Source organism: Salvelinus fontinalis, chromosome 16, assembly GCF_029448725.1.
Source record: "Salvelinus fontinalis isolate EN_2023a chromosome 16, ASM2944872v1, whole genome shotgun sequence".
Taxonomy (NCBI): Eukaryota; Metazoa; Chordata; class Actinopteri; order Salmoniformes; family Salmonidae; genus Salvelinus; species Salvelinus fontinalis.
The window spans coordinates 53,078,930-53,103,422 of NC_074680.1; the positions used below are offsets into that span (position 1 = coordinate 53,078,930).

Genomic DNA, 24,493 nt, shown 5'->3' on the forward strand with positions numbered 1-24,493 from the left:
AGTCCTCCTCTGTTTCCTACGTCTAATAGCTGTTTCCTACGTCTAATAGTCCTCCTCTGTTTCCTACGTCTACTAGTCCTCCTCTGTTTCCTACGTCTAATAGTCCTCCTCTGTTTCCTACGTCTAATAGTCCTCCTCTGTTTCCTGCGTCTACTAGTCCTCCTCTGTTTCCTGCGTCTACTAGTCCTCCTCTGTTTCCTACGTCTAGTAGTCCTCCTCTGTTTCCTACGTCTAATAATCCTCCTCTGTTTCCTACGTCTAACTGTCCTCCTCTGTTTCCCACGTCTAATAGTCCTCATCTGTTTCCTACGTCTAATAGTCCTCCTCTGTTTCCTACGTCTAATAGTCCTCCTCTGTTTCCTACGTATAATAATCCTCCTCTGTTTCCTACGTCTAATAATCCTCCTCTGTTTCCTACGTCTAATAATCCTCCTCTGTTTCCTGCGTCTAATAATCCTCCTCTGTTTCCTGCGTCTAATAATCCTCCTCTGTTTCCTACGTCTAGTAGTCCTCCTCTGTTTCCTACGTCTAATAATCCTCCTCTGTTTCCTGCGTCTAATAATCCTCCTCTGTTTCCTACGTCTAATAGTCCTCCTCTGTTTCCTACGTCTACTAGTCCTCCTCTGTTTCCCACGTCTAATAATCCTCTGTTTCCCACGTCTAATAGTCCTCCTCTGTTTCCTACGTCTAATAATCCTCCTCTGTTTCCTACGTCTAATAGTCCTCCTCTGTTTCCTGCGTCTAATAATCCTCCTCTGTTTCCTACGTCTAATAGTCCTCCTCTGTTTCCTACGTCTAATAGTCCTCCTCTGTTTCCTACGTCTACTAGTCCTCCTCTGTTTCCCACGTCTAATAATCCTCTGTTTCCCACGTCTAATAGTCCTCCTCTGTTTCCTACGTCTAATAATCCTCCTCTGTTTCCTACGTCTAATAGTCCTCCTCTGTTTCCCGCGTCTACTAGTCCTCCTCTGTTTCCTACGTATAATAGTCCTCCTCTGTTTCCTACGTCTAATAGTCCTCCTCTGTTTCCTACGTCTAATAGTCCTCCTCTGTTTCCTACGTCTACTAGTCCTCCTCTGTTTCCCACGTCTAATAATCCTCTGTTTCCTACGTCTACTAGTCCTCCTCTGTTTCCCACGTCTAATAATCCTCTGTTTCCCACGTCTAATAGTCCTCCTCTGTTTCCTACTTCTAATAGTCCTCCTCTGTTTCCTACGTCTAATAGTCCTCCTCTGTTTCCTACGTCTAATAATCCTTCTCTGTTTCCTACGTCTAATAGTCCTCCTCTGTTTCCTACGTCTAATAGTCCTCCTCTGTTTCCTACGTCTAATAATCCTCCTCTGTTTCCTACGTCTAATAGTCCTCCTCTGTTTCCTACGTCTAATAGTCCTCCTCTGTTTCCTACGTCTAATAGTCCTCCTCTGTTTCCTACATCTAATAGTCCTCCTCTGTTTCCTACGTCTAATAGTCCTCCTCTGTTTCCTACGTCTAATAATCCTCCTCTGTTTCCTACATCTAGTTGTCCTAAAATATGTGTAGCATGACTGGGAAAGGCTGGGGACTGACTGGCTATCGTAGTAGACTATAGTGTCCCTGCTTGGACATCCAGTCTCCCACTCTAATATAATATAATCTTAGTTTTACTGTGACAGGAATCCATTCTGTTAATCTAATCTGAGTTTTACTGTGACAGGAATCCATTCTGCTAATCTAATCTGAGTTTTACTGTAACAGGAAGCACATCAGTTCCTAGAGAAACACAGTTGTTGTTACAGCATTCTGATACACAGGTGTTCAGTAAGTGGACCAGGGTGTACAGAGAGTCCTTCTCAGGAAGAGGGGTAAAGGGGGGGGGGGGGGGGGGGGGGGGGTTTAACTGACTGATGCTAATGTTTTTACTGCTGCACTAGCGTTTGTTTGACTATTGTTGTAGGGACCAAACAATGGATTCACCTTTAATATCCTATTTTCCCTAAACCCTCAACCTAACCTTAAACCTTAATCCTAACCTTGAACCTTAATCTTAACCCTAAACCTAACCCTTAATCCTAACCCTTAAACCTAACCCTAAACCTTAAACCTAAACCTTAACCCTAACCCTTAAACCTAACCCTAACCCTTAAACCTAACCCTAAACCTTAACCCTAACCCCTACATTTAAAATAGCCCCTTTCCTTGTGGGGACTGGCGAAATGTTCCCACTTTTTAGAATTGCCTTTGTTTTTACTATCCTTGTGAGGACTTCTTGTCCCTAAGGATAGTAAAACCAAACACACACACACACACACCCTCTCTCTGTCTTTCTCTCTTTCTCCTCCTCTCTCCCCCTTTTCCATCTTCTATTTTTAGCGGCAGTGATGTTTGCAGATGGCTGGGTGTCCTGCCTGCCTGCCACTGATGCTGTGCCCAATTGGCGAGGAACAAACAGTAGTCTGTGAATCTGCAAACCACACAATGACGATTTGTTAATCTTTATTGTTATTGAGTCACTCGCGACCCTGTTACAGCTGGTAGAGGCTGTTAGATCTGTGGAAGTAGTTGCCAAATAGACAACAGAAAACACAATGAAGACAACCTTTGTGTAAAAGTTGTCAGTCATTTCATAATGTATCTGATCAAATATAAATGTTTTAGCTATTCATACGTATATAGTTGAATACTCTTTTAAAAGTTGATAAAGTTGGTCATACTGGACTTGTAGTTTCCCCAGGATTGCACTCTAAACTACAACTCCCATAACGCACCTATAGCATCACTGCGCACACTCAGCTCTGTTAATTTGGTACTCAAACAGCTAGCAGGAAGCTCCGTTAAGGAATTGACCAGAACAGGTTAGTTGGCAAAGTAATATGTCTGATCCTATCTCAAAGTCGAATTTTAATAAAAATGCGGTTATATAAGTTGGAGTACTTATAGTTGCCTCGTGTCGATTTATTCTCATGAATCTCTGAGTATTATTACCCGCGGGTGGCTTATAGCTAACGTAAGCTAGCTAGGTAGCTATCTGGCTAGCTAGCTAACAAATCAGCTGTACTGTAACAACAGGAGTTAGCATCTGGGCCTCCATTCAAAGCCTAGTGGCTAGCTACAACTTTGGTAGTTTGCACATCCGTTTGAGTCGGTTGTTTTACGTTCGCTTGCTCCTGGCTGTGCCTTAGGTTAACTACTTGTGGTTGTTGTATTGAACGGGAGTCATAATGCTTTATCATCGACACGGATTATCGCCATAGGTCAGCCATGATAATAAGGATCACAGACTGACCCCAGTGATAGTTGGAGAAGGAACCACATTCGATTTTTATCTACATATTATTTTGCTAAGGCCTGAATCTTGATGCACAACTAGTGTTTAAAGGCTGTATGGGTTAATGTGAGTTGTTTTTTTTAAAAACAATACATTGGACTAGGTATCTAACAATGTAGATATTGGGAACCCCTTAGAAATGTGTGGAGCTGGAGGTGTGTCAGTCAAAGGGAGTACGCACCATTACCACCACTAGATCCAGTTCATCTCCTTAATAGTTAAGTTTAATTTTAAAAAGTTACCAAAAAGTGATCTTTTAAATGGTTAGGTGATTTGAGATTCATTTAGTGGTGTCTGTGTGACAGTTTTTCTGTATCTGCGGGCGGGCGGGTATGGGTTTTGTGTGGTTGAGTTGACGAGGTCCAAAATATATTTGAGCCCCATCTGGTGGCTTGGATTAATCCAGTTGTTGTATTGTAGTCGTGTACTGGGTTTGGATTTGACCCCTGTGGGCATCCTTAACGTACGACGTTACTATTTTAATGAGTTATATTCTGGGACTACAGAAAAGATGTACATTGTGTGCAATGCAGTGAAGTGGACATGCAGTCATACTGTCTGTCTGTATCTTATTTAATTCATTAATGATTTAATTCAGTCCGTCTAGTTACGCATTAAGACGGAGACAGAACAGTACTGTTTAACTAAATGTGTGTCTACTGCCACCACGATTCATATGGGTTTGTGTGGATGCAGTAGTATAGTTGGGTTGAGGTGGACTCTAAGAGATATCTACTATAAAAGAGCCCCATCTGCTGGTTACAAATTGATGCAGCAGCTGTATACTAAAACTATCAGATAATGTGAATGTAATGTTTGACTAAGTATGAACTATGTGTGTGCGTGTGTCCTCTGTAGGTGTAATGGCCCGGTGATGTGTCCCTGACCCGAGGAGTGACGTGACACCCAGGACTCTGTGTCAAGAGCAGTGCCCAGGGCAGAGAGACCCAGCCCAGCCATGACAGAGTGCTTCCTGCCCCCCAGTAGCAGCCCAGCGGAGGTTCGTCGGGCGGAGCACCCGGGAGGGGTGGCTCGTACCCCCAGCTCGGAGGAGATCAGCCCCACCAAGTTCCCCGGACTGTACAGGACGGGCGAGCCCTCGCCCCCCCACGACGGACACCACCACCATGAGGTCATCGACGCCGTGTCGGATGATGATAAAGAACACGGGAAGAAGAAGAACAAGTTCAAGAAGAAGGAGAAGAGGAGTAAGAGACAATAAATACCTTATTACTGTTTATTTATCTGTGATTTATACAAGTCCTTCTTATTAAAAGTTGACTTTAGGCAAAAAAAACTCTAAAATAGCATCTTTAAACTGTATAATTGATCAATACCCCATCATACCAGGTCATTTAATGTTTAAAAAACAAAACAAAATGGCTGAATAAGATATTTAGCTACAGAAGTGCCATTTCTTACCGATCTCTGCTTCTGTCCAAAACCAAATCCAGTGAAATTACATCAACACATACTGGAGGAGTTACTGGCTAGCTACAGTTAGCTAACGAACTAGCTACAGTTAGCTAACGAACTAGCTACAGTTAGCTAACGAACTAGCTACAGTTAGCTAACGAACTAGCTACAGTTAGCTAACGAACTAGCTACAGTTAGCTAACGAACTAGCTACAGTTAGCTAACGAACTAGCTACGTCATTCACAGCGCGCATGACTAGAATGACACATTGATGAACCACCAAAGGCACATCCCATTTCTGTTTGAATGAAAAAATGAGTTTTTTGTACCTAAAGTTGACTTTTAAGATTCGAGAGGTAGAGCTATCCTAGGAGGGATTAGATCAAACATCTCTTTGGAGAGGGAGAGCTGTCCTAGGAGGGATTAGATCAAACATCTCTTTGGAGAGGGAGAGCTATCCTAGGAAGGATTAGATCAAACATCTCTTTTAGAGAGAGAGCGCTGTCCTAGGAGGGATTAGATCAAACATCTCTTTGGAGAGGGAGAGCTATCCTAGGAAGGATTAGATCAAACATCTCTTTTAGAGAGAGAGAGCTGTCCTAGGAGGGATTAGATCAAACATCTCTTTGGGAGAGGGAGAGCTATCCTAGGAAGGCAACAAAGAAATTGCTTTGGACCAGCAGTTTTCCTGACCTTGTGACCTAAACCGGAAAACAGCCTTTTCTGACTGATTTGTTGCATAGCACATGCTTTAAAGTAACTGTCCAGTGAAAATCTCACTTTTAATCGTTCATTATTCAGTTAACTTACACCCAAATAATGTTGTTGACTCCATCCTATACTCGTATTTGTGGCCAAAGCATACATTGAAGAGAGAAAAACACTGAAACTTGCATTTCAGACCGTTTCAAACACACTGGCTACAGTATTTCCTCATAGAGGATGATGTTATCGAGGAAGATGATTTGGCCAATCAGCGGTCTACTCGCATGAATATTTTTTACTCCCGGGATACGCCCACACCATTCTGTTGGTGGGGGAATACGCCCACACCATTCTGTTGGTGGGGGTATAAGCCCACACCATTCTGTTGGTGGGGGTATACGCCCACACCATTCTTTTGGTGGGGGTATAAGCCCACACCATTCTGTTGGTGGGGGTATACGCCCACACCATTCTGTTGGTGGGGGTATACGCCCACACCATTCTGTTGGTGGGGGTATACGCCCACACCATTCTGTTGGTGGGGGTATACGCCCACACCATTCTGTTGGTGGGGGTATACGCCCACACCATTCTGTTGGTGGGGGTATACGCCCACACCATTCTGTTGGTGGGGGTATACGCCCACACCATTCTGTTGGTGGGGGAATACGCCCACACCATTCTGTTGGTGGGGGAATACGCCCACACCATTCTGTTGGTGGGGGAATACGCCCACACCATTCTGTTGGTGGGGGAATACGCCCACACCATTCTGTTGGTGGGGGAATATGCCCACACCATTCTGTTGGTGGGGGAATACGCCCACACCATTCTGTTGGTGGGGGAATACGCCCACACCATTCTGTTGGTGGGGGAATACGCCCACACCATTCTGTTGGTGGGGGTATACGCCCACACCATTCTGTTGGTGGGGGTATACGCCCACACCATTCTGTTGGTGGGGGTATACGCCCACACCATTCTGTTGGTGGGGGTATACGCCCACACCATTCTGTTGGTGGGGGTATACGCCCACACCATTCTGTTGGTGGGGGTATAAGCCCACACCATTCTGTTGGTGGGGGTATAAGCCCACACCATTCTGTTGGTGGGGGTATAAGCCCACACCATTCTGTTGGTGGGGGTATACGCCCACACCATTCTGTTGGTGGGGGAATACGCCCACACCTTTCTGTTGGTGGGGTTATACGCCCACACCATTCTGTTGGTGGGGGTATACGCCCACACCATTCTGTTGGTGGGGGTATACGCCCACACCATTCTGTTGGTGGGGGTATACGCCCACACCATTCTGTTGGTGGGGTTATAAGCCCACACCATTCTGTTGGTGGGGGTATACGCCCACACCATTCTGTTGGTGGGGGTATACGCCCACACCATTCTGTTGGTGGGGGTATACGCCCACACCATTCTGTTGGTGGGGGTATACGCCCACACCATTCTGTTGGTGGGGGTATACGCCCACACCATTCTTTTGGTGGGGGTATACGCCCACACCTTTCTGTTGGTGGGGGTATACGCCCACACCTTTCTGTTGGTGGGGGTATACGCCCACACCATTCTGTTGGTGGGGGTATACGCCCACATCATTCTGTTGGTGGGGTATAAGCCCACACCATTCTGTTGGTGGGGGTATACGCCCACACCATTCTGTTGGTGGGGGTATACGCCCGCACCATTCTGTTGGTGGGGGTATAAGCCCGCACCATTCTGTTGGTGGGGGTATAAGCCCGCACCATTCTGTTGGTGGGGGTATACGCCCGCACCATTCTGTTGGTGGGGGTATACGCCCGCACCATTCTGTTGGTGGGGGTATACGCCCACACCTTTCCAACATAGAAAATCAGTTTTTTTAAACATACTTAATTGCACATTTTTTGGAAAGAAAACGAATTCACTCGTATTGTAATTAATTTTAGGTCATATTTCACAGAAATCTGGAAACAGTGGAAAGTTACTTTAATCCTTTGTTAACTCTTTATGCTCACTTTTGGTTCAAAGCCCTCTCAAGCACATGGCCTCTCTGATTCCTAATGGTTGTTGTTATGTGAGAGGGGGAAGGGCTTATTGTTCCTCCTGTCTGTTTTTATCAGGGTGTTTTCCATGGATACATGTAGCTTTCCCTCCCAGGGCGTAGTGACCAGAGGGAGAGGGGGGAGGAGATGGACAGTTTGAGGGCACACCCTGTACCCAGCGAAGGTGTGTCATAGGCAGCGGTCCGATACACGGGGTCTCTAGCTGGCTAGAGGCAACAGGTTAGGTGTTGAGGTCACCGTTGATCTGATCTTGGACACCAGTTTGTTTGCGATTGGATGTGAGGAAGTATCTTTTGAGGTTGGTTCAGGAGAACGAGCCGCCTGCCAGGTGCTGTGGGAACTGTCCTATATTGGAACCTGACCTCTTTTCCTTGTCCTCTCTCTCTCTCTGGCTCCCTCTCTCTTTTCTTCTCTCTCTCCTCTGCTATAGTTCCTGACTCTCTCTCCCTCTCCTCTGCTATATTTCCTGACTCTCTCTCCTCTCTCTCTCCTCTGCTATATTTCCTGACTCTCTCTCCCTCTCCTCTCCTCTGCTATATTTCCTGACTCTCTCTCTCTCTCCTCTCCTCTGCTATATTTCCTGACTATCTCTCTCTCTCCTCTCCTCTGCTATATTTCCTGACTCTCTCTCTCTCTCCTCTCCTCTGCTATATTTCCTGACTCTCTCTCCTCTCCCTCTCCTCTCCTCTGCTATATTTCCTGACTCTCTCTCTCTCTCCCTCTCCTCTGCTATATTTCCTGACTCTCTCTCCTCTCCTCTGCTATATTTCCTGACTCTCTCTCCCTCTCCTCTGCTATAGTTCCTGACTCTCTCTCTCTCTCCCTCTCCTCTGCTATAGTTCCTGACTCTCTCTCTCTCTCTCCCTCTCCTCTGCTATAGTTCCTGACTCTCTCTCTCCTCTCCTCTGCTATAGTTCCTGACTCTCTCTCCTCTCCTCTGCTATATTTCCTGACTCTCTCTCCCTCTCCTCTCCTCTGCTATATTTCCTGACTCTCTCTCTCTCTCCTCTCCTCTGCTATATTTCCTGACTATCTCTCTCTCTCCTCTCCTCTGCTATATTTCCTGACTCTCTCTCTCTCTCCTCTCCTCTGCTATATTTCCTGACTCTCTCTCCTCTCCCTCTCCTCTCCTCTGCTATATTTCCTGACTCTCTCTCTCTCTCCCTCTCCTCTGCTATATTTCCTGACTCTCTCTCCTCTCCTCTGCTATATTTCCTGACTCTCTCTCCCTCTCCTCTGCTATAGTTCCTGACTCTCTCTCTCTCTCCCTCTCCTCTGCTATAGTTCCTGACTCTCTCTCTCTCTCTCCCTCTCCTCTGCTATAGTTCCTGACTCTCTCTCTCCTCTCCTCTGCTATAGTTCCTGACTCTCTCTCCTCTCCTCTGCTATATTTCCTGACTCTCTCTCTCTCCTCTCCTCTGCTATATTTCCTGACTCTCTTTCTCTCCCTCTCCTCTGCTATAGTTCCTGACTCTCTCTCCTCTCCCTCTCCTCTGCTATAGTTCCTGACTCTCTCTCCTCTCTTCCGTGCTTCTTGTTGACTACATCTGTGGTATTAGTGAGATTCAGAGAGAAGTGTGCTTTCTAACCTCCTCCTCTATCCTCTCCGTCCGTCCCGTAGCGGAGGGATACGCAGCCTTCCAGGAGGACAGCTCGGCGGACGAGGCTGAGAGCCCCTCCAAGATGAAGCGTTCAAAGGGGATTCACGTGTTTAAGAAACCCAGCTTCTCCAAGAAGAAAGACTTCAAGGTAAAGAATCAAGTAAATGAACATCACTGTTTTCCATTTATTTACCTTGCTGGAATACTCTGTTTTACCACTCTGCTGTAATGCCCTGCTATTAACTGTTAGTTACGATAACCAGTGGAGCTTATTCTTTTGAATTATTTCAATGTTTTTATTTGCTATTACTTACGAGGATGCAGCACTAAACCATTTTTTGGGGATCAGAACAATTTCTGATTTCTCACTTTATATATGCCATTTTGTCATCCATGCATATATTTTACATATTGATGGTCCCGGGAATTGAACCCGCTACCCTGGCGTCGCAAGCACTATGCTCTACCAACTGAGCCGCAGGGGACCAACACGTTGTCTTGTCCTCCCAGGTGAAGGAGAAGTGTCCCAAGGAGGACAAGAAGGACAAGAAGTCCAAAGACCTGACGGCTGCTGACGTGGTGAAACAGTGGAAGGAGAAGAAGAAGAAGAAGAAGCCAATGGCCGAGCCGGAGCCCGTCCCCGTGGAGATACCTGCGTTCAGGTAGACCGGACGGGTCAACGTCCCCATCCCGGGCCTGGTGACAATTTGACTGGGAGTGAAAGGCTGGCTGGACTCTGTTGCTGTCAACCTGTGTGTGGCTGGACTCTGTTGCTGTCAACCTGTGTGTGGCTGGACTCTGTGCTTTCAACATGTGTGTAGCTGGACTCTGTTGCTGTCAACCTGTGTGTGGCTGGACTCTGTTGCTGTCAACCTGTGTGTGGCTGGACTCTGTGCTTTCAACCTGTGTGTGGCTGGACTCTGTTGCTTTCAACCTGAGCGTGTTTCTCAGGGATTTGTGTTAAAAGCCGTTCTGTGACATTTTAAAATGGTCATTTAAACTATTATTGTTTGTTCACCAGACCCATCTTTGGGGCTCCCCTGGCTGAGGCAGTGAAGAGAACAGCCCTGTACGACGGGATCCAGCTCCCTGCGGTCTTCAGAGAGTGTATCGACTACATCGAGAGCTACGGAATGAGATGTGAAGGAATCTACCGTGTGTCAGGTGTGTCTTGGTGTGTGAGGGGAGTCTACCGTGTGTCGGGTGTGTCTTGGTGTGTGAGTCTACCGTGTGTCTGGTGTGTCTTGGTGTGTGAGGGGAGTCTACCGTGTATCAGGTATGTCTCGGTGTGTGAGTCTACCGTGTGTCAGGTGTGTCTTGGTGTGTGAGGGGAGTCTACCGTGTGTCTGGTATGTCTTGGTGTGTGAGTCTACCGTGTGTCAGGTGTGTCTTGGTGTGTGAGGGGAGTCTACCGTGTGTCTGGTGTGTCTTGGTGTGTGAGTCTACCGTGTGTCTGGTATGTCTTGGTGTGTGAGTCTACCGTGTGTCAGGTGTGTCTTGGTGTGTGAGTCTACCGTGTGTCTGGTGTGTCTTGGTGTGTGAGTCTACCGTGTGTCTGGTGTGTCTTGGTGTGTGAGTCTACCGTGTGTCTGGTATGTCTTGGTGTGTGAGGGGAGTCTACCGTGTGTCTGGTGTGTCTTGGTGTGTGAGGGGAGTCTACCGTGTGTCTGGTATGTCTTGGTGTGTGAGTCTACCGTGTGTCAGGTACGTCTTGGTGTGTGAGTCTACCGTGTGTCAGGTATGTCTTGGTGTGTGAGTCTACCGTGTGTCAGGTACGTCTTGGTGTGTGAGTCTACCGTGTGTCAGGTATGTCTTGGTGTGTGAGGGGAATCTACCGTGTCAGTGATGAATGGCGGTGTATACTGTGTATTAACCCTCCCTCCTCCCTCTCTCTTTCCCTCCCCAGGTATGAAGTCTAAAGTGGATGAGCTGAAGGCAGCGTATGACCGCGAGGAGTGTCCGTGCTTGGAGGAGCATGACCCTCACACTGTAGCCAGCCTGTTGAAACAGTACCTCCGAGAGCTACCTGAGAACATGCTGGGGCGAGAGCTGGCTCAGCGCTTTGAGGACGCCTGCAGTAGACCGGCTGAGGCTGAGAAGGTGAGGAGGTGATTTGATGACCAGCTTTTAGATATTATGGATGAATTTATTTTCCCCCCTCGTCAATACCCCATAACGACAATCCGAAAACAGGTCTTTAGAAATTTTTGTAAATGTATTACAAATAAAAAACTGAAATACCTTATTTACATAAGTATTCAGACCCTTTGCTATGAGACTGTAAATTGAGCTCAGGTGCTTCCTGTTTACATTGATCAAACTTGAGATGTTTCTACAACTTGATTGGAGTCCACCTGTGGTAAATTAAATTGATTGGACGATGATTTGGAAAAGCCTTTTGAGTGTTGTATAACGTCAGTAGGCTGGTCAAGGCAGCATCATGTTAAAATATCGTGACCATGGGTAACATATTAAAACCAATCAGTTGGATGGTTTAACAATCTGCCTATGGTGGACAAATTGACCTGTTTAACAAATGCGATTGGATGGAGGCTGTACCGTTTTAAGGTCTCTGATAGGTTGACTCGTTATTTTGTTACCGGATATAATTTTCTGATCAGCTGGCCGTGACCAAGTTGGCCTATGAGAAAAGCTAGCAGCTAGCCATTAGACCAATGGTTTAAGCAAAAGTTCACAAGTATGGCCCCTGTGTGTGTTTTAAAAGAGTTCTAGAACGGTGTTTTATTTGCCAGGTGACAGAGTTCTAGAACGGTGTTTTATTTGCCAGGTGACAGAGTTCTAGAACGGTGTTGTATTTGTCAGGTGACAGAGTTCTAGAACTGTGTTTTATTTGTCAGGTGACAGAGTTCTAGAACAGAGTTTTATTTGCCAGGTGACAGAGTTCTAGAACGGTGTTGTATTTGTCAGGTGACAGAGTTCTAGAACTGTGTTTTATTTGTCAGGTGACAGAGTTCTAGAACAGAGTTTTATTTGCCAGGTGACAGAGTTCTAGAACGGTGTTTTATTTGTCAGGTGACAGAGTTCTAGAACGGTGTTTTATTTGTCCGGTGGCAGAGTTCTAGAACTGTGTTTTATTTGTCCGGTGGCAGAGTTCAAGAACGGTCTTTTATTTGCCAGGTGACAGAGTTCTAGAACGGTCTTTTATTTGCCAGGTGACAGAGTTCCAGCGTCTCTTAACGGAGGTGCCCCACGGCAGCCGCCTGCTCCTGTCCTGGCTGGTCACTCACATGGACCATGTTATCACGAGAGAGACCGACACCAAGATGAATATCCAGAATATATCCATCGTACTCAACCCCACTGTACAGGTAATAAGAATGAATTGTATTTGTAGAGCGCTTTTCATTACATACAGGAATCCCATAGGTCTGTGCAGGAGAGGAGAGGAAGGAGGGAGGGAGGGAGGGGTCTTCAGTGATATCCTGGCCCAGTTTTGTAGAGCTAATGCATTCCCAACAGGGTACGATGTTGGTTGCTCCACTTACACTGAACTAGCAGACTTCATTATCACCCCTACAAACTACTAGACTTTAGCTCAGAGGGTTAACACTGCGTCAGTGCAATTCATATGCCAGTGACCTATATCCTCCTCTTGTCTTCTGTCTGTCCCGTCTATCTGTGGTCCTGTCTTTTTGACCCCCTGTCCTCTTTCCTCCAGATTGGTAACAGGGTCCTGTACATGTTCTTCACCCACGTGAGAGAGCTGTTTGGGGAAGTGTTCCTGAGGCCCGTATCCCGTCCCCTCCGCTGGTCCAACGCTGCCACCATGCCGGCCCTGCCGGAGACACAGGACAGCATTAAGGAGGAGATACGACGACAGGTTGGGAGCGTTTGAACATGTATTTGCAGTACAACTTTAGTCACTGAAGCAGGCTGACTGCCACTCGAGCAGTCTTTAAGGGGCAGTAGATGGTATCCAGGACACTGACGCTGCTCTGGTAAAAGGCTATTGCTGGGTTTTGTTATTTGTGCATCTTAATAAATCTTAGTGGGAGCATACAGTGTCAGAGTTGTGGACACTGATCATTGTCTGGATCTGTACGAGCTCCAGTGTCTCAATAGGACTTCCTGTGACTTCCTGTTCATCTCTGTATTAAAATGTAGCCTAGTTCCCCCCTCCCCCTCTTCACGATGTACAGCACATTGGACTGTGGGAGGACTGAACCTCCGACTACATCCAGGCTGTAAATTCTTAAACCCGTGTACCTATGTTGGTCTTCTGTAACTCCGTGCCGTTCTTTGTTTACTGAAATCCATACTTTTTTTAAACTAAAAACTTTTTGTTCAAATACAGTTCTCTTTCTGTGGGTCTAAACCCCCAAAAAGGTTCCGGAACACGGTGAAAGATCTGTAGAATAAACCCTTCTCCTCACAGCTGCCCATGTCTCTATACCAGGCGGTGTCACAGAAAGGCCCGGAAAATTGTCAAAAGACCACATCCACCCAAGCCATAGACTGTTCACTCCACTACCGTACGGCAAGCGGTACCAGAGCACCAAGTCTGGGACCAAAAGGCACCTGAACAGCTTCTAGCCCCAAGCCATAAGACTGCTAAACAGTTCATCAAAATGGCTACCCAGACTACCGCATTTACCTTTTTTTTATTACACGGACTCTTACGTCGACTCTGTTCACTCACTGGAGTCTTCTCACTACTATTATTTATTATTATTGTTAATTATTATGCATTATTATTATTCATTATTATTCATTATTATTAGTATTTATTATTCATTATTATTTAGTATTATTCATTATTATTATTCATTATTATTATTTATTCATTATTATTATTATTATAAGCACAAACTAAAGCAGGAAGTACCAATACGCAAGTGGTCAGATTTGTATTTATTATGGATCCCCAAGCTACTCATTATAAAAACATTACAATACATTCATAACAGATTTCACAACACACTAAGTGTGTTCCCTCAGGTCCTACTCCACTACCACATATATACAACACTAAATCCATGTGTAGATGTGTGTATAGTGCGTATGTTATCGTCTGTTTGTATGCATGTGACTGTGCCTATGTTTGTGTTGCTTCAAGAGTAGCTGCTGCCTTGGCAGGAACTAATGGGGATCCATAATAAACCCCAGGAATAGTAGCTGCTGCCTTGGCAGGAACTAATGGGGATCCATAATAAACCCCAGGAAGAGTAGCTGCTGCCTTGGCAGGAACTAATGAGGATCCATAAGAAACCCCAGGAAGAGTAGCTGCTGTCTTGGCAGGAACTAATGGGGATCCATAATAAACCCCAGGAAGAGTAGCTGCTGCCTTGGCAGGAACTAATGGGGATCCATAATAAACCCCAGGAAGAGTAGCTGCTGTCTTGGCAGGAACTAATGGGGATCCATAATAAACCCCAGGAAGAGTAGCTGCTGCCTTGGCAGGAACTAATGGGGATCCATAATAAACCCCAGGAAGAGTAGCTGCTGCCTTGGCAGGAACTAATGGGGATCCATAATAAACCCCAGGAAGAGTAGCTGCTGCCTTGGCAGGAACTAATGGGGATCCATAATAAACCCCAGGAAGAGTAGCTGCTGTCTTGGCAGGAACTAATGGGGATCCATAATAAACCCCAGGAAGAGTAGCTGCTGCCTTGGCAGGAACTAATGGGGATCCATAATAAACCCCAGGAAGAGTAGCTGCTGCCTTGACAGGAACTAATGGGGATCCATAATAAACCCCAGGAAGAGTAGCTGCTGTCTTGGCAGGAACTAATGGGGATCCATAATAAATACAAAAACAAATGCCACAGATGTCTCAAGTTTTGAGGGAGTGTGCAAGTGGCCTGCTGACTACAGGAATCCACCTGTAGGATCTGCTAATTGATTTATTTAAATTGACTTGATTTCCTTCTAAAAAAAACTGTAACTCTTTGAAATTATTGCATGGTGTTTTTATATTTTTTGTTCAGTGTAACATATTGTGTCGTTAATATTAAAGGTGACTATAATCCTGTATGATAACGTCGTCCCCCCCCCCCCCCCCCCCCCTAGGAGTTCCTGCTGAACTGCCTTCACAGAGACCTCCAGGCTGGGGTGAAGGATCTGTCTAAAGAGGAGAGGCTCTGGGAGGTCCAACGCATCCTCACCGCTTTAAAACGCAAACTACGGGAGGCCAAGAGACAGGCAAGGACACACAACATACAGGGCATTCAGGGAAATGGGGAGGCCAAGAGACAGGCAAGGACACACACACAACAACATACAGGGCATTCAGAAAATGGGGAGGCCAAGAGACAGGCAAGGACACACACACAACATACAGGGCATTCAGAAAATGGGGAGGCCAAGAGACAGGCAAGGACACACACACAACATACAGGGCATTCGGAAAATGTATTCAGATTTCTTCATTTTTCTACATTTTGTTACGTTAAAGCCTTGTTCTAAAATGGATTACATTTTTATTTTGTTTATCCTCTTCAATCTACGCACAACACACCATAATGACAAAGCAAAAACAGGTTTTTAGAAATGTTGGCAACAACAACAAAAAAATATGAAAAAAATAATAATTATTGATGTTTTTTCAACTTGATTGGAGTCCACCTGTGGTAAATTCAATTGATTGGAGATGATTTGGAAAGGCACAGACCTGTCTATATAAAGGTCCCACAGTTGACAGAGCATGTCAGAGCAAAAACAAAGCCATGAGGTCGAAGTAATTCTCCGTAGAGCTCCGAGACAGGATTGTGTCGAGGCACAGATCTGGGGAAGGGTACCAAAATATTTCTGTAGCATTGAAGGTCCCCAAGAACACAGTGGCCTCCATCATACTTAATGGAAGAAGTTAGGAACCACCAAGACTCTTCCTAGAGCCGGCCGTCCGGACAAGCTGAGCAAACGGGGGAGAAGGGCCTTGGTCAGGGAGGCGACCAAGAACCTGATGGTCACTGACAGATTTCCAGAGATCCTCTGCGGAGATGGGAGAACCTTCCAGAAGGACAACCATCTGCAGCACTCCACCAATCAGGCCTTTGTGGTAGAGTGGCCAGACGGAAGCCACTCCTCAGTTAAAGGCACATGACAGCCCGCTTGGAGTTTGCCAAAAGGCACCTAAAGGACTCTCAGACCATGAGAGACAAACTTCTCTGGTCTGATGAAACCAAAATGGATCGTATTTATTTATTTTTACCCCTTTTTCTCCCCAATTTCGTGATATACAATTGGTAGTAACAGTCTTGTCCCAATTGCTGCAACTCCCGTACGAACTCGGGAGAGGCGACGGTGAAGAGCCGTGCGTTCTCCGAAACACGACCCTGCCAAGCCGCACTGCTTCTTGACACACTGCTCGCTTAACCCGGAAGCCAGCCGACACCAATGTGTCGGAGGAAACACCGTACAGCGCCCGGGCCGTCACAAGGAGTCGCTAGAGCAAACCCGTAGTGACGCCTCAAGCACTGGGATGCAGTGCCTTCGACCACTGCGCCACTTGGGAGACAAAGATTGAACTCTTTGGCCTGAATACCAAGCGTCACGTCTGGAGGAGACCAGGCACTGCTCATCACCTGGCCAATACCATCCCTACGGTGAAGCATGGTGGTGGCAGCATCATGCTGTGGGGATGTTTTTCAGCGGCAGGGACTGGGAGACTGGTCAGGATTGAGGAAATGATGAACGGAGCAAAATACAGAGAGATCCTTGATGAAAACCTGCTCCAGAGCGCTCAGGACCTCAGACTGAGGCAAAGGTTCACCTTCCAACAGGACAACGACCCTAAGCACATAGCCAAGACATTGCTGGAGTGGCTTCGGGACAAGTCTCTGAATGTCCTTGAGTGGCCCAGCCAGAGCCCGGACTTGAACCCGATCTAACATCTCTGGAGAGACCTGAAAATAGCTGTGCAGCAACGCTCCCCATCCAACCTGACAGAGCTTGAGAGGATCTGCAGAGAAGAATGGGAGAAACTCTCCAAATACAGGTGTGCCAAGCTTGTAGCGTCATACCCAAGAAGACTCGAGGCTGTAATCGCTGTCAAAGGTGCTTCAACAAAGTACTGAGTAAAGGGTCTGAATACTTACGTAAATGTCATATTTCTGTTTTTTTATTTTTAATACATTTGAATACAAATCTAAACCTGTTTTTGCTTTGTCATTATGGGGTTGTGTATAGATTGACGAGGAACCATTTTAAACAGGTGCATCCTGGGTATTGCCCCTGGGGGGGCGATTTAATCCATTTTAGAATAAGGCTGTAAAGTAACAAAATGTGGAAAAAGTCAAGGGATCTGAAAACTTTCCTGAATGCACTGTAGATGTATATATGGCTCAAAACACATGATTGATGTTTTAGCTGTTGAAGTAGCAGCAGGTACTCTTCCTGGGGTCCACACCAAAAATAGAACTTGACAAAATACAGCCTGTGAAGTTCCAAGCCTGTTCTATTTACCAGTCATATTACCAGGGTTAGAGGTTCCAAGCCTGTTCTATTTACCAGTCATATTACCAGGGTTACAGGTTCCAAGCCTGTTCTATTCATTCTATTTACCAGTCATATTACCAGGGTTACAGGTTCCAAGCCTGTTCTATTCATTCTATTTACCAGTCATATTACCAGGGTTACAGGTTCCAAGCCTGTTCTATTCATTCTATTTACCAGTCATATTACCAGGGTTACAGGTTCCAAGCCTGTTCTATTTACCAGTCATATTACCAGGGTTACAGGTTCCAAGCCTGTTCTATTTACCAGTTATATTACCAGGGTTAGAGGTTCCAAGCCTGTTCTATTCATTCTATTTACCAGTTATATTACCAGGGTTAGAGGTTCCAAGCCTGTTCTATTCATTCTATTTACCAGTCATATTACCAGGGTTAGAGGTTCCAAGCCTGTTCTATTTACCAGTCATATTACCAGGGTTACAGGTTCCAAGCCTGTTCTATTTACCAGTCATATTACCAGGGTTACAGGTTCCAAGCCTGTTCTATTTACCAGTCATATTACCAGGGTTACAGGTTCCAAGCCTGTTCTATTTACCAGTCATATTACCAGGGTTACAGGTTCCAAGCCTGTTCTATTTACCAGTCATATTACCAGGGTTACAGGTTCCAAGCCTGTTCTATTCATTCTATTTACCAGTCTTAGAGGTTCCAAGCCTGTTCTATTTACCAGTCATATTACCAGGGTTACAGGTTCCAAGCCTGTTCTATTCATTCTATTTACCAGTCTTAGAGGTTCCAAGCCTGTTCTATTCATTCTATTTCTGTGTGCTGCTGCTGCACGGTGAAGGCTGTTGCCTAGGCAACCAAAGACTGTTTGTTTCAGCAAGAAGCAACAAAGTTTCATCATGTTAAGAGTCTGTGCTACAGCAGAAACTCAACCGCAGGAATCCCCTGCCTTCCTGTCTGCCTTCCTGTCTTCCGTTTGCTATTCGTTTCCAAAATGGCGGTTATTTCATCTTCATGACGGTCTTTATCCATACCCGTCAGTTACACGGTTATATGGTAATTGTGCCAGCCCTAGTGTGTACCTCCTAGGAGCTTTAGAGATCCTGTCTCTCTAACGTGTGTGTGTGTGTGTGTGTGTGTGTGTCTAGGAGTGTGAGACTAAGATAGCCCAGGAGATAGCCAGTCTCTCTAAAGAAGACGTGTCTAAAGAAGAGATGACTGAGAACGAAGAAGAGGTGGTCAACATACTGCTGGCACAGGTAACACACGGTAACACACGAACATGGACATTATGGAGGGGAAATGATCTCCTGACCTATGCTGAACAGTGCTTTTTTTCTCTCCCTCCCCTCCTCTCTCTCTCCCTCTCTCCCTCCCCTCCTCTCTCTCTCCCTTTCCTCCCTCTCTCCCTCCCCTCCTCTCTCTCTCCCTCTCTCCCTCCCCTCCTCTCTCTCTCCCTCTCTCACTTTCCTCCCTCTCTCCCTCCCCTCCTCTCTCTCTCCCTCTCTCACTTTCCTCCCTCTCTCCCTCCCCTCCTCTCTCTCTCCCTCTCTCCCTTTCCTCCCTCTCTCCCTCCCCTCCTCTCTCTCTCCCTCTCTCCCTCCCCTCCTCTCTCTCTCCCTCCCCTCCTCTCTCTCTCCCTCCCCTCCTCTCTCTCTCCCTCTCACTTTCCTCCCTCTCTCCCTCCCCTCCTCTCTCTCCCTTTCTCCCTCCCCTCCTCTCTCCCTTTCTCCCTCCCCTCCTCTCTCCCTTTCTCCCTCCCCTCCTCTCTCTCTCCCTCTCTCCCTTTCCTCCCTCTCTCCCTCCCCTCCTCTCTCCCTCCCTCCCTCCCTCCCTCCCTCCAGGAGAATGAGATCCTGACGGAGCAGGAGGAGCTGATATCTCTGGAGCAGGTGTTGAGGAGACAAATCGCTACAGAGAAGGAGGAGATCGAGAGACTGAGGGCCGAGATCGCTGACATACAGAGGTCAGATCTCTGACTGACGTGACCGGCTAGAGGTCAGGACTCTGACTGACGTGACCGGCTAGAGGTCAGGACTCTGACTGACGTGACCGGCTAGAGGTCAGGACTCTGACTGACGTGACCGGCTAGAGGTCAGGACTCTGACTGACGTGACCGGCTAGAGGTCAGGACTCTGACTGACGTGACCGGCTAGAGGTCAGGACTCTGACTGACGTGACCGGCTAGAGGTCAGGACTCTGACTGACGTGACCGGCTAGAGGTCAGATCTCTGACTGACGTGACCGGCTAGAGGTCAGATCTCTGACTGACGTGACCGGCTAGAGGTCAGATCTCTGACTGACGTGACCGGCTAGAGGTCAGGACTCTGACTGACGTGACCGGCTAGAGGTCAGATCTCTGACTGACGTGACCGGATAGAGGTCAGATCTCTGACTGACGTGACCGGCTAGAGGTCAGGACTCTGACTGACGTGGCCGGCTAGAGGTCAGATCTCTGACTGACGTGGCCGGATAGAGGTCAGATCTCTGACTGACGTGACCGGCTAGAGGTCAGACCTCTGACTGACGTGACCGGCTAGAGGTCAGGACTCTGACTGACGTGACCGGCTAGAGGTCAGGACTCTGACTGACGTGACCGGCTAGAGGTCAGATCTCTGACTGACGTGACCGGCTAGAGATCAGACCTCTGACTGACGTGACCGGCTAGAGGTCAGATCTCTGACTGACGTGACCGGCTAGAGGTCAGATCTCTGACTGACGTGACCGGCTAGAGGTCAGATCTCTGACTGACGTGGCCGGCTAGAGGTCAGGACTCTGACTGACGTGACCGGCTAGAGGTCAGGACTCTGACTGACGTGACCGGCTAGAGATCAGACCTCTGACTGACGTGACCGGCTAGAGGTCAGACCTCTGACTGACGTGACCGGCTAGAGGTCAGATCTCTGACTGACGTGACCGGCTAGAGGTCAGGACTCTGACTGACGTGACCGGCTAGAGGTCAGGACTCTGACTGACGTGACCGGCTAGAGGTCAGGACTCTGACTGACGTGACCGGCTAGAGGTCAGATCTCTGACTGACGTGACCGGCTAGAGGTCAGGACTCTGACTGACGTGACCGGCTAGAGGTCAGGACTCTGACTGACGTGACCGGCTAGAGGTCATATCTCTGACTGACGTGACCGGCTAGAGGTCAGATCTCTGACTGACGTGACCGGCTAGAGGTCATATCTCTGACTGACGTGACCGGCTAGAGGTCAGATCTCTGACTGACGTGACCGGCTAGAGGTCAGATCTCTGACTGACGTGACCGGCTAGAGGTCAGATCTCTGACTGACGTGACCGGCTAGAGGTCAGATCTCTGACTGACGTGACCGGCTAGAGGTCAGATCTCTGACTGACGTGACCGGCTAGAGGTCAGATCTCTGACTGACGTGACCGGCTAGAGGTCAGATCTCTGACTGACGTGACCGGCTAGAGGTCAGATCTCTGACTGACGTGACCGGCTAGAGGTCAGATCTCTGACTGACGTGACCGGCTAGAGGTCAGATCTCTGACTGACGTGACCGGCTAGAGGTCAGGACTCTGACTGACGTGACCGGCTAGAGGTCAGAACTCTGTTTTATTTCAGCTCATGAAACACCAACACTTTACATGTGTTGATATTTTTGTAAAGTGTAGATTTTACAGTCTTGAGTCAGCTCAGCTATCCTACAGCACTATTTTATCTCTGGCTAGTTTTGTCTCGTCTCTCCTTATGGGCGGCCGGTAGTGGCAGGTAGCCTCGTGGTTTAGAGCGTTGAACTAGTCACCGAAAGGTTGCGAGATCGAATCCCCGAGCTGACAAGGTAAAAAATCTGTCGTTCTGCCCCCTGCACAAGGCAGTTAACCCACTGTTCCCCGGTAGGCCGCCATTGAAAATAAGAATTTGTTCTTAACTGACTTGTCTAGTTAAATAAAGGTAAAATAAATCAAAATGTCTACTGTTAGATCGTTCCCGGAGGACAAATCCCAGAACTAATATCCAGGTGCTAAATGTAGACGGTGAACGAACATCGCCCGGCTTGAGTCTTAGATACATTTACCAACTAAACATCCATGGGTGTGTTTGTGTTACAAAAACATTCATTTACACTGTAAATATCATATTGATATCAAATTTTGTTTGTCACGTGCGGCGAATACAACTGGTGTAGACTTTACCATGAAGTGTGTGTATCCAGAATGTTCCACCACCTAAAGGACATCCAGCCAACTTGACACAATTGTGGGAAGCATTGGAGTCAACATGGGCCAGCATCCCTGTGGAAATGCTTTCGATCACCTTGTAGAGTCCTGACTCATCAACAGGGCTTCCCTAACAGCCTTTAACATGGTGGTGGTGACTCATCAACAGGGCTTCCATAACAAACAGCCTTTAACGTGGTGGTGGTGACTCATCAACAGGGCTTCCATAACAAACAGCCTTTAACATGGTGGTGGTGACTCATCAACAGGGCTTCCCTAACAAACAGCCTTTAACATGGTGGTGGTGACTCATCAACAGGGCTTCCCTAACAAACAGCCTTTAACATGGTGGTGGTGACTCATCAACAGGGCTTCCATAACAGACAGCCTTTAACATGGTGGTGGTGAGGTTACACCCTTGTGAGAATATCAGTATTTTAGTTGTTAAGTAAACAAAATTAAACCCTTGTTGTCAACTTACTACACTTCTTTAGCTTGAGACTGGTACCTAGGCTAATACTCCCCGACGAAGGGCAAAAGGGGGGGGGGGGAATTCATCTCAATTTTAGGAAGGTGTTCCTAATGATTTGATCACCCAGTGTATATGGTGAATATAAGTTCTCCTCTCCCTGTGTCTATAGTCGTCAACAGGGTCGCAGTGAGACAGAGGAGTACTCTTCAGACAGCGAGAGTGAGAGTGAAGACGAGGAGGAACTACAGATGATCCTGGAAGAGCTGCAGAAACAGAACGAAGAACTGGAGGTGAGAGACGGGGAGAGAAGAGAGAGAGGGGGATGTCTGAGCTCTGCTATACTTAGTTTTTTATTCTGTCATCTAGTTTTGCTTCTTGTTGCTGTCTCTCTCTCTGTCTCTCCCTCTCTCTCTCTCTCTCTGTCTCTCTCTCTGTCTCTCCCTCTCTCTCTCTGTCCGTCTGAACTGTCTTTCCTTGTGTCTCCATCTCGCCATCCTCCAGAACAAGAACACCCACTTCAACCAGGCCATCCACGAGGAGCAGGAAGCCATCTTGGAACTGCGCGTTCAGCTCCGCCTCCTCCAGACCCACAAGCTCCAGCAGCAGGAGCTGACAGCCCCACCTCCAGCAGAACAGGCTCCGCCCATACAGCCCAGCCCCGAGGCGAGGAGCGAGGAGCAGACCAAACGTTCCGTAGCTGCCGTGGTATCCGCTGCAGCAGCAGAGCCAGTGGTGGCGGTCGAAGCTAAGAACGGGAAAGCTACCACTGCCAAGGATCCCCCTAAACCTTCCCCTGGTAGAGATAGGAGGGAGACCAACCTGCCCTAGTAGAGATAGAAGGGAGACCAACCTGTGAGCACCTCTCCCTGGCCTCTATCCATCCCTCTCTCCCTGGCCTCTATCCACCACTCTCTCCCTGGCCTCTATCCATCCCTCTCTCCCTGGCCTCTATCCACCCCTCTCTCCCTGGCCTCTATCCACCCCTCTCTCCCTGGCCTCTATCCACCCCTCTCTCCCTGGCCTCTATCCACCCCTCTCTCCCTGGCCTCTATCCACCCCTCTCTCCCTGGCCTCTATCCACCCCTCTCTCCCTGGCCTCTATCCACCCCTCTCTCCCTGGCCTCTATCCACCCCTCTCTCCCTGGCCCCTATCCACCCCTCTCTCCCTGGCCTCTATCCATCCCTCTCCCTCTCTCCCTGGCATCTATCCATCTCTCCCTGTCCTCTATCCACCCCTCTCTCCCTGGCCTCTATCCATCCCTGGCCTCTATCCACCCCTCTCTCCCTGGCCTCCCCCCTCCTACCCTCATCAGAGAGGGGAGGGGCTACTAATGAAGGAAGAGGTAGGCTCCAGGTCCCATATTCACAAAGCGTCAGTAGGAGTGCTGATCTAGGATCAGATCCTCTCTGTCCATGTAATCTTATTCACTACAATCTAAAAGGCTAAACTGATCCTAGATCAGTACTCCTACTCAGTTACTTTATGAATACAGACCCCGACCTATAAGTTATAGAAAAGCGTCTTAGATGACAGCTTTGTAATATGGCCCATGTTAAACCAACAATATTAAAAACAACTCCACTTAATGCTTGTCTTTACCAATCCTGTACCAATCTTTTACCAGTCCTGTTCCAATCCTGTACCAATCATGAATGGAATGGATCCTCTGTGCCATAATAACTGAGAGAGACTGGTCTGTTCGGTCTATAGAACCACTAAAGACAACATTAAAGAGAAATGTCAACATTTTTTTTACAACTTCATATTCATCATCTTCATCACCAACCTCAACATTAACGTGTTTAGAAAATGGAGCATTTCTATTTTGTTGTTGTTGTTGTTGTAGTAAACAATATAATCACGAGCATTTTCCAATGACATGCAATGGCTCCTCATAATTGTTTAGAATCACATGATGCACACCGATGATGTCATTGGAAACTCTTGTCTGTTATTGTGGTGCTGCATGATGAATACGAAATATAAATATTTGGAAAACATTAATACATTTATTTATTTTTTATTTAATTTTTTATTTAACTGACTTGCCTAGTTAAATAAAGGTTAAAGAACAAATTCTTATTTTCAATGACGGCCTAGGAAACAGTGGATTAACTGCCTTGTTCTGGGGCAGAACGACAGATTTTGTACCTTGTCAGATCGGGGATTCGATCTAGCAACCTTTCCGGTTACTGGCCCAACGCTCCAAACCACTAGGCTACCTGCCGATTTAGTCTATCTTATATATTATATATTTACATAATACGCTGGTAGATATTGGGAGAAGACTAAATCCTTGCGAAATTTATAAAAATGTTTAAAATGTACCTA

At 47.1% G+C, this 24,493-nt stretch overlaps 1 protein-coding gene across 1 annotated transcript; it reads left to right on the forward strand.

The window, feature by feature from the left end:
* Positions 1-2,764: 2,764 nt before the first annotated feature.
* ralbp1 (ralA binding protein 1) lies at positions 2,765-23,352 on the forward strand. Its single transcript, XM_055865706.1, has 13 exons — positions 2,765-2,831; positions 4,163-4,512; positions 9,105-9,232; positions 9,595-9,746; positions 10,106-10,248; positions 10,991-11,184; positions 12,258-12,413; positions 12,764-12,925; positions 15,115-15,246; positions 18,653-18,763; positions 19,349-19,470; positions 22,331-22,451; positions 22,663-23,352. Exons 2-13 carry the CDS (start codon positions 4,263-4,265, stop codon positions 22,987-22,989), a joined length of 1,998 nt encoding a protein of 665 aa, XP_055721681.1. The 5' UTR covers positions 2,765-2,831; positions 4,163-4,262; the 3' UTR covers positions 22,990-23,352.
* The last annotated feature ends 1,141 nt before the right edge of the window (positions 23,353-24,493 follow it).